The sequence below is a fragment of the Arachis ipaensis genome, chromosome B01 (assembly GCF_000816755.2).
Source record: "Arachis ipaensis cultivar K30076 chromosome B01, Araip1.1, whole genome shotgun sequence".
NCBI lineage: Eukaryota > Viridiplantae > Streptophyta > Magnoliopsida > Fabales > Fabaceae > Arachis > Arachis ipaensis.
The window spans coordinates 2,115,086-2,130,317 of NC_029785.2; the positions used below are offsets into that span (position 1 = coordinate 2,115,086).

General features: G+C 33.8%; 1 protein-coding gene across 1 annotated transcript; it reads right to left on the reverse strand.

Annotated features, from left to right (window-relative positions):
• On the reverse strand, positions 1,279–5,343 carry LOC107636917 (NAD(P)H-quinone oxidoreductase subunit N, chloroplastic). The gene is made up of 4 exons (XM_016340416.2): positions 4,790–5,343; positions 4,086–4,202; positions 3,643–3,728; positions 1,279–1,617 (listed from the first exon to the last, which is right to left on the reverse strand). The coding sequence occupies exons 1-4, from the start codon at positions 5,216–5,218 to the stop codon at positions 1,557–1,559; spliced, it is 693 nt and encodes a 230-aa protein (XP_016195902.1). The 5' UTR covers positions 5,219–5,343; the 3' UTR covers positions 1,279–1,556.

The window sequence follows — 15,232 nt, forward strand, 5'->3', positions numbered from 1 at the left end:
TAGTTTATTTAAATATGGGATATTATATTTGAATTAAATTTTAAATAATTAATTTATCACATTATTTTTATTTTTATGGAACTATAAAATATAAAAAATAATTGTATAACGATTACTTTAACGGAAACAGTTGACCAATTGACGGGACAAATGTGAATCGTGATTGATTTTAAATTTTTGGAAGGATTAATTTAATGAAAAAATTCATTGGAGAATGAAAATGATGATCGACTCATCTTTAGAAGCTAATTTAACCATTAATCTTATATATTTTTTTTAAATATGGTAGATTATATTTTATTAATTATTGAAAAATAAAATATAAAGATGTCTAAAAATAAATATGGGAATTTTTCAAAAGCACTGCACTAAGAGTTTGTTTGGGTGAGTTTTTAAAAAAATATCTTTTTTCGAGTTATCTTTTTTTAAAAGATTTTATGGAAAAATAAAAGTAATTTTATGTTTAGGTATCTCATGCAAAAAGATCTTTTTATCTATCAATTATGTTTGGGTATAACGATATAAAAGTACTTTTTTGTTTATTTATTAGATGAAAAACATCCTTTTTTTTAAGAGAAAAAAGATCTTTTAAAAAAATGTAAATTACAGCTTCTCAAAAAAGATTTTTTTTTTTATTTTTCTAGTACTTTTACTTTTACTACTAGAAATTTATCAAACACGTTAAAAAAAATTCATTGAAAAAAAAAATTTTTAGCAAAATAATGGCATCCAAACAAGCACTAAAAGTGTCAAAAAACGAAGAAAAATCTTAAAGAAAAAATAATGATAAATCAAATTGAATAAAACTAAAAGTTTGTTTTACGAAGAAGACGACCTAAACTGAGAATTCTTTAAATTTTACAGAGCAATTTAACAATTCTTTATATTTCATTAATCCTACATTTTACACCAAACACAATATAAATACTTAATCGAGTTTCTGTCTCCTCGTCTAAGGTATTGAGCCTTAGAGATTCTTTAATCCGTTTTCAGTTTTTTTATAGGTTTGTTGCCAATTGATTTTTACATGAACAAAAGTAATAGGCCTATTAGTTCTCAATTGGTTTGGTTCAATGGACCAATTTAGTCAGATTTTCAAATAGCTGAAATTGAGAGAAAAAAATTAGAATGAACCCACGTGATTTCCAATACTACAACATCATAATTATAGTTGATTAAGCATTGATTATTGCATATAATTTTATAGCTCGTCCTTTTTTTGGTGACTATTATTATAGCTCATCCATTTGAACCACCACCCTTCAATCTTCACATTTGAGGTGCAAAATAATTTGTTTTATCATTCATAAATGTGCACATTACTTGCATGAAAAATGTTCGTAGTAAATGGGCATACTCAATGAATACATAATGTTTAGATGAACATGTATTAAACCTTATTAAGAATGGTTGTGGAAGATTTAATTATATGTACAAGGAACTTCATTTTCCCTATATCCTTTTGTGTAGTGCCTTGAGTTCTTCAACCTTGAAGCCAAATTGATATGAATAATGTATTGGAATCTTGAAAAGTTGGAAAATCATGATTAGCAATATCAATCTTCAGAGGCTGTTAAGCCAGCAATTTCTTTAAGTGGCTTCCACATAAACTTTCTCCTAATCATTGACACAAACATGACAAGTTAAGCAAATTCAATTCCTAGGAAACAATTTTTGCAGCAAAAAGCATGGCAATTTCTAAAGAAATCATCTAATCAAGAAAAAGGTTTAAAATTGAAAAAATAATCAGGATAAAAAATGACTACACCTTATTCCTCAAATTAGAATTGGCTACTTTGATCAAATAATATCACACTTGTCGTATAAATAACAAAAAGAAGGATAACAATATATGAATATTTAAAAGTGAGAGTCAATTAAATGCTTAACAAAATCCAATAATAAAGGTTTATAATTCAACTATAAAAAAAATGTCAAATTCTAAGAGTAAGCATGAATTAAAATCATTTAGGGTGTGTTTGGTTTATATTTTTTCTATTTTTATTTTTAATATTTTCTATTTTTAGAATTTTGTGAAGAAAAAAGAAAAAACAGGACGTAAAAATAAAAAATAGGATTTTATTATTTTTACTATTTTCTCTTTTTCCTTTTCAGAATCCAAAAAACAAAAAACACTAAAAATAAAAAATAAAAGTGGAAACCAAATGCACTTTTAACAGCTGATTGAAAATTATGAATGAATTTTACTTAGGATTTAGGACACAAGAAAGAAGGATTTGATTTGGGATGGGATTAGAAGATTGGGGATGGGCTTGCCAGCCAGCCCTGCCCCGCCCTGCTAAGGTCTGCGAACTAAGCATTGAGGGTTTGGCAGGTTTTGTTTGGTAACAGACTTAATTTTTCAGCCCATTTCACTTTTCTCTACGAGTTAAATGAACCAATTTGGCAATTTTTGATCTATTTGCCAACTCTGTTGTTGAACGTATTTTTCTTTGAGAAGTTTACTGTTACTGAAGCACACTCTTTGTAAGTTAAGTATTAATACTAGTCTTGGTTGATGTTTTATTCTTTTTTTAATTCTAATAATGAGTAAACCACTAATTTCGCACCTAAATTATCATAACGCTAACAAAAATGACCCCTTGTTTATAATGATCCAACTTCTAGCATCTTATGAGCATACTAAAAGTAAGGTGTTACTACCTATGCCCCTATAACTCTAACTCTTTATTAAATAAAATATGAGTCTGATTCGTTGTTGATACGTAAGCATCTTTTCTCTATCTTCTATTTATTTTAGATAAAAATTTATTGAGTTTTAATTAAATTTTAGTGTTTGAAACCTCTTGGATGCTACTTTGAGTTGCTTTAATGTTTCAATTATTTCAGGTGAAGTTTTGATTGGTTTGGCAAAGTTTGTGTCCAAGAAAAGAGAAGAGTTTGGAATCTGCCAAGCTGGTGCTAAACACAGACCTGGGCATTTAGCGCCAGCAAGCCAGAAAAGCAAGGGAGATCTCTCCCCGCTAGTGTGTTAAACGCCTAGCCTGACGTTTAGCGCCAACCAGTCAGAATTGAAAGAGGAGTTTCTGCCCCCTAGGGCGCTAAGCGCCGATCCACTTTCCCCAAAGGAGCATCTTTAGATGGATTTGGATTTTAATTGTTATATTTTATTTTGTTTTAGTTATTTTTATTTACAAACAAAATCTTTTAGATTTAGAATTTATTATTTTATTTTAGTTTGAAATCAAATTAGGAGATATAAAAGGGAAAAGATTTGGCCCTTCAGGGGGATCTTCTCATTTAGGCACTTTCACATTTTCTGATCCCTAGTTTTCTCTCTGAGTCATGAGCCACTAAATCTCTTTAGTTAAGGTTAGGAACTCTATTTGTTTCTATGGATTAACACTATTATCATTCTATTTTAATTAATGCATTGATTCAGTTTCAAGGATTACTTTCGTTCTTCATCTCTTGAATCTGTGTATATCGGAAGAATAACCTTTATTCTATATGAACCTCTTTTTTTCCGTAAAATTATAAAAACAGAAAATCCTAAAAAATAAAAATACAAACCAACCGCACTCTAAGTTTAAAAATGTGTTTCTTATTTTTTATGAAAAAATAGCCTATATAACGAGTAAATAATTAAAAAAATAAAAAAATAAAAATCGAAAATCTTACCAGTTTCCACATTCAGCAATGACTCTCACATTAGGGCGAAGAGTTGGCAGCAGAGCAAGGAACTGCAATTCTGCCTTGGAGAGAACCTGTTATAGCCAAAAACAAAATTTACATAGAGAATTTCTTAATGGAGCTTGGAACACCATGTGCAACTATATATTGGAAACATTTCAAGTGCACCGGAAATACTGGTGCTCCAGTTATTTTAATCGTTGATTTGAATTATAAAAAATATATATAATACATATTAATTGCAATCAACGGTTAAAACAACTGGTACACCGGTACTTCCCGGTGCACTTAAAATGTTCCCTATATATTATACTTGAAGCTATTAAGAATAGGTCATCATCTCTTAACAAAATCTTTCTTTTTTTTTTTTTTTACACAAATATATAAAGGGGGTATATTAACATGAATAAAACTGTTGGAATAATCCACACCTTAGCTTCAATTATCCACACAACTAGTCCTTTGGCCTTTGGTGGAAGTGCTTGTAATCTGTAATCAACTTCAGGTGGGAAATACCATCTTGCTATTGGTTGCTTCCCAATATGAGGCTAAACATTCATATCCAATATCAACATTATTCTAATGTAAGTTTGAGTATTAACATTAAAGAAAAAATTAAATCAAACACATTCTCAACTTTGATGTAAAAAAACTTTTAATCAATCTATCAAAAATTTAGTGTAAGTTATAGACATATGTTATATTAGACAGATTAGTTATTGGTATCAAATTATCTAAACAATTTTACCTATTATTTCACATGTTAATTAGTAATAATATCGTACAATTGTATATTAATTATAATTTTGTTGTCATAAAATTCGTAATTATAATCACAACTATAAGTACAAAATAAAAGTGAAGAAAGTCTTCATGTAAAGTTGTTAGTTAAAAGCTATTTGATGAATTGACATATTTGACAAAAGGTGAAAACTTATGTGCAGTCGACTTCACCTGAAGTGGATAACTAAGAATCATTAGATAATTTGACTGATTTGACTAAATTTTCATCTAATAGAAGTCGACTGCACCTGAATATCCACCTTGATAAAATTGTTATCTAACAATTCTAAAATAACAATTTCATATTAAGATAACTGTACGTGAATTTTTACCCAAAGAAAAAAACACTTACCGGACAAACCGGGTAAACCTTGGTGAGGGTGGTTTCAGGATCGCCAAGGCCGCGAGCCGAGAGGTCAAGAAAGTAGTAGCCTTGTCGCCGGAGCCGCGACAAGTACCGGCCTTCATAACCACCTTCATGAGGAGAGTAAATTGCAAGTGCTTTGTGTTCTTCAACATCTGAAAGCCACTTTCCAAGATCAAGCTTCAACAAGTCCCCTCCTATGAAGTCCTCTATACCAATTCCATTACTATTACTACTACATTTCACACCAAAATTTACCATTTTGCCCTTGTTGCCAACTCCACCATGTTTTCTTCCTCTCCAACAACCCCCCATCATCACCCCAACGGTGTTATCATGAAATTTGGACATTGTAACATTGAAACATTTTGGTCCTCCATAACCATAATAACTCAAGCTAGCAACACTGCCTAACATTTTTGTGCTAAAGATAAATAATTAATTTTCTTTTTCAATGGGGGTTGAGAACCATTGTATTTTTTTTCCCGGTGTGATGTAACATGAAAGAGAAAATATTATTGGTTAGAAGAACAAGAGTTTATGGCAAGATTATATATGGTGTGTGGTGTATGGTGTAGAAATGAGATAAAGTGATCAATGGCCGTGGCTTTTTAGATATTCTTTTAGTACTTATACTTTTAAGATTTTTGTATATAAATTAAATAAATGTATTATTTACGGATATAAATAATTTCCAGCGTTTTTACCAAATTGCATCGTATTACTTATTTTGTTTACACAGTAAACGAATTGATTTTGAATGTGCAAACGAAATAAGGTTGAAAATGTAGCGGTCGTATAACGTTTGCACACGTGTTGTGTAACGTTCCTATTTCGTTTACAGTGTAAACAAAATACACTCAACATTAATTCGTTTACAATGTAAACGAATAAGAGTAGGAACGCCTATATATAGGAGTTTCGTTCACAGCGCCACCAAAAGTAAAAAACTTTTCATTTTCTTCACTTTTCTCCCATTTTATCCTTCTCTGATCAAACCTACGAGTCACCTAAAGATTATGGTGCGCGCCGATCAACCTGATGCTGACATTAATAGGCTGAACGCCACGTGGCACATTACTGGAGCAGAGGACTTTGAGCTTAGACTTGTTTTTCGTTTAATGTTTATGTTAAATATGACATATGTTGCCATATTAGTTCTAGCAATATATTATTGTAAGTGGTTTGAAAGATCCAGTACGATGTTAGGAGAACTTTGACATGAATTTGGTAGGTAAAAATTTATTTGAGTTTGTTTTTAACTACCTTAGTTATAAAAAAAAAGGTTACTTAGATATATTGGAAAACTTAATTATGTATGAATATGTACCTTATAAATTAGATGGAAAATAGATGTTGTTATTATTTGTTTAAGTGATTATGTTTGTTTACTTTAAATTACATAGACGTTGATGACGAAAAAAATTAATTCTTCCATAATAACTACTGGCAAGTGTACCGGATTGTATCAAGTAATAAAACTCACAAGAGTGAGGTTGATCCCACGGGGATTAAAGGATTAAGCAATCAATAGTAAGTTGATTATTCTAGTTAGACAAGCATAGTTGGATGATAGGTGTAAACCCCGTTAAATTAGTAAATAATTTGTCAATAAATTAGTTTTTAATAAAGAAGATTAGAAATGTGAATATTATATTAAATTAGGATAGAGCTCATCGAAACGAGAATTTCGACACTAATTTCAAAGAAATCGGTCCAAGATTAGACCGAACAGGCCGAACCAGTTAAACTAGGCCCAAACTGGGCCCGTGTGCCCAACTGGAACAGCCTTTAAATGAGCTAAAGCTCATTAACTCTCCCAATTCAGCAACAGCGACGCTGAATGCAGCAGGGAGAAGAAAAAGGGTCTGAACCCTCGTTCCAAGTTCAAAGCGCCGTAACTTTCCGATCCGAACTCCGATCGCCGCATCGTTTGCGGCCACGCAACTACCGCGTCGAGCTCTACGCTTCTACCGGAGCAATTTTATTGGTAACTTGCTTATCTACCCTCAGCCTCTTCTTCCCCATTTTTTGGAAAATTAAGTGGAGATATTGAATTTCTTTACTCTTTGATGTTTTAGGATCCAATTAACTTGAGGAAAACGTTCACTCTTGCTTATGTGAAACATGGGTAAGGTGAGGATACCATAATTCCATTTTAATTTTGCTAAATTTATATTTTGAGTATTAAATTGGGTAAATATGCATTATAAATGTGTATTAGGTTGTGAATAAATAATTGGAGTTTGAAATTGTGAATATTGGAACTTGGAGGAAGTTGAGCCTAGAGTTTATTGAGCTTTTGAGGGGCTGTCTTGGTTTTAATTAAATTGCTTTGGTCGCTACATGAAAATCAGCCAAGGTATGGTTTAGGTTTCTTGCATTTAATATATAATGTTCTGTGAAAACTTAGGCTAAAAGACCATAGGATAAGTTGGAATGCGGGTGTATAATTAATGTTTAGTAATTTGATTGATGAACGTGTTTGGTTTGGTTTGGTGATTTGATTGTGTGGAGATTATGTTGGTGATTTGAATTATTGATCAAATGGTTACAAGTGTATTGAAGGAAGCATGATGAACATGAAATTATGTAATATTATTGAATGGTGGTTGATAAGATGATGTAGAGTTTATTTGAGTACTGTTGTTGGTGTATTGTGTTGGTATTGTAGGTTTGGTAATGCATGGAATGGAAAATCTTGAATGAAAATAAGGTTTGAAGAATTTTGTAAAAGTTGGTTTTTGGCCGAACTTCGGCAAGGCATAACTTGGCTTCCGGACCCTCAATTTGTTTCCAACTTATTTTAAAGTGAAAATTGGTTTCGTGAAGTTTATGCCGTTTGAAGAACGGAAGGAAAACGATTTAAAACGATCAAGTTATGCTCGTCGGAAGTTTTGGAGTGTAATATGTAATTCTGCAGGTGAGTTTTCCATGTTTATGCAGCTCTCTGGTTGATCAATTTTTTTTAAAGACGCACACCCACGCGTACGCGTAGCATGCAATTCGACTGTGCGTATGCAAAAATCCCTATGCGTACGCGTAATGAGCCAGCATGCATGTCCACGCGTACGCATGGCTCACGCATACGCGTGACATGAAGTACTCACCTACGTCTACGCGTAAGCAAACATGATTTTTGAGTTTTAAAACCTTATTTCAAACCTCTAAACCTTTATTTTCATTCCTTTAGTCATAAATAGTGGTGTTAAACCTGACAATCAGATGAAGCTAGGAAATGGGGATAACTTGGAGGTGAAATAAAACTAAAAAAAAAAATGATGAATTGATTATGAAATGTTACGGATGATTATATATGATACTTGGCTTGATAATTATTTTGAATGATCATGTATGATACTAGGCTTGAATGATTAAATGATCTGAGATACAAGATTCCCTGGGTAAAGTACCGTGACTTGCCACCGCGTGTACCAGGTTGAAAACTCGATACTCTGTTGACCCTATGACGTAAGGGTAACCGGACACTTATAAATTCCCGGGAATGTTAACCCCATTGAGCAATATTGATTATTTGAGAAAAAGCTATGCATAGACTCTTGGGGATGCACGTCGAGGGACAGTCTAAGGTTTTTGGACTTGTCGGGTTAGCTGGATAATCGACAGATGAGCCTCATCAGCCTTAGGATAGGCATGCATCATATGCATACTACTTGAATTACTTGTTTGTGTATTAACTGGGTGTGCCTAAATGTACTTTCCATGCTAAATGTATATTTGTTACCTGCAGTATTTGTAACCTTCTTGTGCTTGCCTTTATTTGCTTGTTTGTCTGTGAAACGCTAACGGAGATGGAGGTATGGAGGAATGGCAGTACGAGACTTAGATTTACGATTAAGTTAAATTAGGTTTAGATACTCTTAGTAAACCACCTTTTATGACTTCTGTTTAATACTTTAAGCTCTATAATCTGAGTGTCGGCGTTCTAGGATTGCCTCTGGCATTCCCATGACCTTATATATTATGTGTGTGACACATTTACCATACTGAGAACCTCTGGTTCTCACCCTATACTATGTTGTTATTTTTTAGATGCAGGTCGAGAGGCATCTCGTAGGCGTCTGGACTCCTGAAGTGAAGTGGTTATTGGGTTATTTTGTTGTACAGTGATATATATATGTGTACTTAGCTTTTTCTCCGCATAAATTATTCTTTTTGATCCTCTTAGAGGTTTATGGAGAGACAGGATTTTGTTTATGTATATTTGAGTTTTGGATATGTATGTATATATGTGTAAATATTCTCCGGCCAGTCTTGGCTTCGCAGGCTGAGTTAGGAGCTCTTTATTTTGTATCTTTGGCACTCTATTCCTACTTTTGTTATCTTATGTTCGATAGTTATAGTTTTCTTAACACGCAAGTTAACTCATTTCTTGAGCGTTGCGCTTTTATTTCACGACTTTTGTTTCATCTATTCTTCAAGGCTCCTTGTATATTATAACCTTTCTGCTATTATATGTATATATTATGTTTTAGAGGTCGTAATATGGTGCGAAAATTTATAACCACAAGTGCACCGAATCGTACCAAGTAATACCTCAGGTGAGTGAGGGTCGATCCCACGAGGATTGATGGATTAAGCAACAATGGTTGATTAATTTACTTAATTAGACAAACAGAAAAGAGTGTTTTAGTATTCAAAAGCATAAAACAATAATTCAGAAATTTAATAAAGCAAGCAGTAAACAGGTTGTGAAATACGTATGGAGAAACAGTTAAGGCTTTAGAGTTATCTATTTTCCGGATTGACTTTTCTTATTAATTTATTTCAATCATGCAAGATTTAATTCACGGCAAACTATATGTGACTAGACCCTAATTCCTTAGACCTTTCTAGTCTCCTCTAACTTTCATCAACCGCCAATTCCTTGGTCAATTAATTCCAATTAGAGGGTGAAGTTCAATTCTAGTTTATATGCCACAAAAATCCTAATTATCCAAATATAAGATGATTATATGTCACGTATCCCGTTAAGTCCAGATAATCAGAATTTAGGAGAAATTATTTTCAAGCTGTTGTTCAAGTAAAGAGTTTTTCCAAGTTATACAAGAACTCAATTAGAAAGAGGGGTCATACTTCCGTTCCACCCAAATTCATGAAATAAAGAACGAAAACAATTCTTGAAATATAAATCAGTACATGAATTAAAATAGAAAAATAATAGTATCACTCCATATAATAGACAGAGCTCCTAACCTTAACGGTGGAGGTTTAGTTGCTCATAGTTCAGAGAGAAAATAAGGATTCTGGTTAACTGTAAATTAGGATGAGGTGGAATAAAAAGTGGAATAATGTTGGGATCCCCCTTCAAAGAGAAGTTCCTTTTTTTTTTTTATATCTAATCCTAATTAATTTAAAATCTATTTTCTAAAACTAAAATAATATCTTTTCCTATCTTAAAATTAAATTTTAAATCTGAATTAACAATTGAATCAATCAGCGTTTTCTGTGTTTTCTGCACGTGGCGCATGTCACGCATACGCGTCAGTCACGCGTACGTGTCGATGGTCTTCTTCGCGTGTCACGCGTACGCGTCAGGTACGCACACGCGTCGTTGTGCAACTTCGCTTTTCACGCGTACGCGTCAGGTACGCGCACGCGTCGCTCTTCGTTGTCATCTCCTTTAATTCTTGTGCTGATTCCGTTTGTGCAAGCTTCCTCTCCATCATTTAGGCCATTCCTGCCCTATATAGCCTTCTTCTCTTTTTCTGTGGAAGCTCCATCAGATCCAATCAAATGCTACCTAAAATAAACATAATTGCACAAGACTCAAAGTAGCATCCATAGTGGCTAAAAGATAATTAATTCTTGATTAAACTCAACAAATTACATCCAAATTCACTAGGAAAAGATAGAAAAGATGCTCACACATCACAATACCAAACTTGAATTGTTGCTTGTCCTCAAGCAACCAAACTAATATAGGCTTAGAATGTGAATTTGCATGAGAAGGAAAGTTCGATTAAGCTCATGTCTCTTCTTATAGTGGGTTTACAACTGCAATCTTTAATAGTTTTGGCATCTCATTCTCCTTTGAATCAGAAGGATGTCACTGTCATTCGAAATTAGAATCCGGATAATATTATGAATTCCCTTATCTTTTGTAACTCAATTTAACCCTTGAACACATTAATTTTTCTTTGATTCTCTTTTCTTTGGTGCTTTGCACCTTGAGCCTAGCCGTGACTTTAAATGTTTTGTCTCAAGCTTCACTTGACACAGAAACACCACAAGCACTTAACTGGAAAACTCTTTTGAAGTTTTGATTTTTCTTTCAGCTACTCCTAGACAGTGGTGCTCAAAGCCTTTGGCATACTCTACTAATTGCAATTGATCTCGACTCTAAATGTTTTGTCTCAAGAACACCACAAGCATATGACTAGGGAAACAACTCTTTGAGCTTTTAATCATGTCTGACCTCCCTAGTCATTGATGCTCAGAACCTTGGACCTTGCTTTTATATTCTTTTTTATTTTTTTATTTTTATTTTTTTTTGCTGTTTCTTTTGCTTCAAGGATTAAATTTTTTGTTTATTTCAGAGAAGTCATAATAATTCTCTAAATCCTTGTTCCTTGTACATCAACATTCTTTGATTCAAATTTAAATATGCACTGTTCATGTCATGCATTCAGAGTCACAGAAAATACCACCACATTTGAATAAATGAGACTACTCTAAAAATTAAACTCAATTTCTCATGCACTACATCTTTTCTTCTTTCTTTTTGATTTCAAGCTCAGTGGGCAATACATGAGACACCTTTCAAAATCAAAGCGACTAACAAAAATTTTGAAAATAACATAACTAAACTGGAACCTAGGAATCTAACTAATAAAGGATCATGCAATAAACGAGACAAAATAGCAGAAAACCGGAACATAACATAGTAAGAGTATAGAATGAAAGGAATTCAACCACCTCAGTTATCCTAGTGGCCATTTTATTCTTCAGGCTGTGTTCCTCCGTGAAGATAATTCGCTTCCCTTTGGTACCATAAAATTAAACAGAAAAAAAAACATTAGCGAAGCGACAACACCAAACTCAAAGGTTTGTTTGTCCTCAAGCAAAGAAAAAATGAAAATAAAAACAAATAGTATGATGAAAGAAGAATAAAAGGATAGAAGAACAAGAGAGAATTAGGATTCGGGGGTGGATAATTTGAAATCAGGCGCTGAGGTGGTTTAATTAGGCGTCGCATGTGACGCGTACGCGTGAGGGACACGTACGCGTGGATCGCGTGATTTTCAAAGTGACGCGTAAGCGTCTGGCACGCGTACGCGTGCCCTTGGTTTGTGCGAATCGCGCAAAGGTAGCCTCGTGCATGCACAACTCTCTGTTTGCGTGGCATGGGAACCAAAATTCTCATATGACGCATGCGCGTCAGCGACACGTACGCGTGGATGGCCATTGTGGGAAAACGACGCGTACGCGTGATGGGGCTTGTGCTCCCAGCACAATTCCAACCCACACCATCATAACTCTCTGGCCATACACCCATTTACGCCGATTTGCAGGGTCATGTGTACGCGTCAGGGACGCGCACACGTGGGTGGCTAAAAGCGCAAACGACGCGCACGCGTGAGGTACGCGTACGTGTGGGCTTGTTTGTGCGCAAAACATAGTTCCAACGCCACTCCTGCTCAACTCTCTGTTCATTTCTTTGGTGTTGTGTACTCATGCATGACGCGTACGCGTCAGCGACGCTTGCGCGTCGAACACCCTTTTTTTTTTTTGAAATATCCAGTTCCTGTTCTAAAATAGCTGCATAATCAGAAAAACAGTAAAAACTCAATAAAAATCAAATAAGTAAGAAAACTACTACTACGAAAAATAATTAAGGATACGAAATTATCGGGTTGCCTCCCAATAAGCGCTTCTTTAATGTCACTAGCTTGACGGTCAGTTCTGCTAATTCAGCAGATGAGTGGACCTCTGGCGATCAATCTCGCCTCCAAGATAGTGCTTCAACCTCTGGCCATTCACTGTAAATTTTCTGTCAGAATTCTCTTCCTGTATTTCCACATAACCATATGGTGAAGCTCTGGTAACCACAAACGGTCCTGACCACCGGGATTTCAGCTTCCCGAAAAAGATTTTGAGCCTTGAATTATACAGAAGCACTCTCTGTCCTAGCTCAAAGACTCTGATGGAAATCTTCTTGTCATGCAATAACTTGGTTCTCTCCTTATAGAGCTTGGCATTTTCATAGGTTGAATATTTGAATTCATCAAGCTCATTCAACTGAAACATTCACTTAATTCCTGCAGCTTCTGAATCAAGATTCAGATACCTGATTGCCCAGTACGCTTTATGCTCCAGCTCAACTGGCAAGTGACAGGCCTTGTCATAGACCAACTGATAAGGGGACATGCCAATGGGAGTCTTGTACGCTGTCTGGTATGCCCAGAGAGCATCATCAAGCTTCTTAGACCAGTCCTTTCTTGAAATACTGACGGTCTTCTCTAGAATCCTCTTAAGTTTTCTGTTGAAAACTTCAACCTGTCCACTTGTCTGAGGGTGATAAGGGGTTGCCACTTTATGACGGACTCTATATCTCTATAGAAGAGAGTCCAACTGTCTGTTACAGAAGTGACTTCCTCCACTTTTAGTGACGTTTAAGGCTTGAAACTTAAACCCCAAGTGCTTCCATATTTTTTGCTGTTACTACACAAAATCCAAAGGTAATTATACTCCATATTACATGTATTTATCAAGCTAAAACAGAGACAACTCACCAAATTTTTAGATTTATAAAACAAGCACAAATTCACCATAAAGTGGCTCATATGAACACCGAAAACAAGCACAAACATATTCTAACTAATTCTAATCCTTACCTTTTATTTAATTCAGTTTGTAGACTTTTCACACACTAGAAAATATACACATAAAGATAGAGGCGCGACTAGTGGTGGTGCAGTTTTATTTTTTGGCCAAAAAGCGTCTCAAAAAGTGTTAGAATTTGATCGCTTTGAGCTTGAATTTGTATAGTTCCTTATGTATACTCCATATGAGTTTCAAAAGATTTTTTTAGACACATAAGAGGACAAGAATCCATCATGATCACTGCTAAAAAAACAAAAAAGAATAGAGAAGGAACAAGAGCTCACCTTGTTGAATTTTTGGAAACAAATGCGAGAATCAGTGAAAACGGACAAGGAATTGTGTTTGTATGTCTTGGATTCTTGAAGAACACTTGAAGAACAACGGAAGAACAGTAGGAATGAGGGCTGAAATGTCAAGAAGGAGTGCAGAATTTCACTATTTTTCTTTCTCTAAAACACGGTAAAAAAGGTAACAACATGCATAGTATTTTTGAATTTTGTGACCAATGCTTCCTTAAATAAAAAACTAAGGTCTTGCTAAATTTATGATGGTAAAAGAGGCTAAAATTTTCATGGTCAAGGGCTGGGCTTTAATTAAGAAGGGGCATGAAAACGAGGAAGCTAAGCTTGATCAACGTTGTGTATCGAGCTTATTCGCAATTAACCGCAGTTAGTTACTCGAGGTTAAAAACACAACAGAGATGGGTGAGGTTTTGAGATAATCTCGGCTCAGAGGCTGAGAGGGAGGGGCGTGTTGCTTGAAAAACAAGCAAGAGGATTTGAGGTCTCTAGGAATCGTTTACGGAATACTAGCCAAAAATTCGATTTGGGTAATTTTTATCATGCGGTAAAATAATTAATTGCTAATATTTATTTTTAAAAGAGTAAATCATGAATTGATGACTAATATAAATCTCATACATTCAGTTGGGTAAAAATTATTTTTACCATTGATTTTGAGGTTTTTGATTACTAGAGTTTTTTTCAGCGCATGCAAAACCGTCACTAAACGTGTTTTTCCGTCTCAAAAAGTCTCTAGTAAAAAAAAATTAAACCAATGGTAAGCTAATATTTATTATTTACTAGTCAAATTTGATCCAGATGGATTAATTACCCTCATAAAGTCAATTTTGACCTTATTAATGGTATTTTTTATTTTTTTTAATTTTTTTACTATTAGACCTACCTCACTATTTTTTGTTGGGTTATAGTTCGAGATTTTGCGAAATAAATTTTAAAATAGTCAAAAAATTATGTTTACCAAAAATTGAGTTTTTACAGCTCAATAGCGTCGTTTGATCCATGTAACCAACCCTACCTAATGGGACAAAATTTTGTTGTTGTTGTTTGTCCAGAATCTGCTATAAGATTTTTAACTTTGAATTTTAAAAACGTCTTTTTACTAGAAGAGGTTGATAAATTATTTTGGGATTCAAATTCTAATGATAATGATTTTTTTAAAATATTTTTTCATTACTAAAATAAATTTATAAACTTAAATTAATTTATTAATAAATATAAATATTATAAAATATAATTAATAATTTCGCAAAAAAATTAAAAGTATAATACAAATATAAAATAA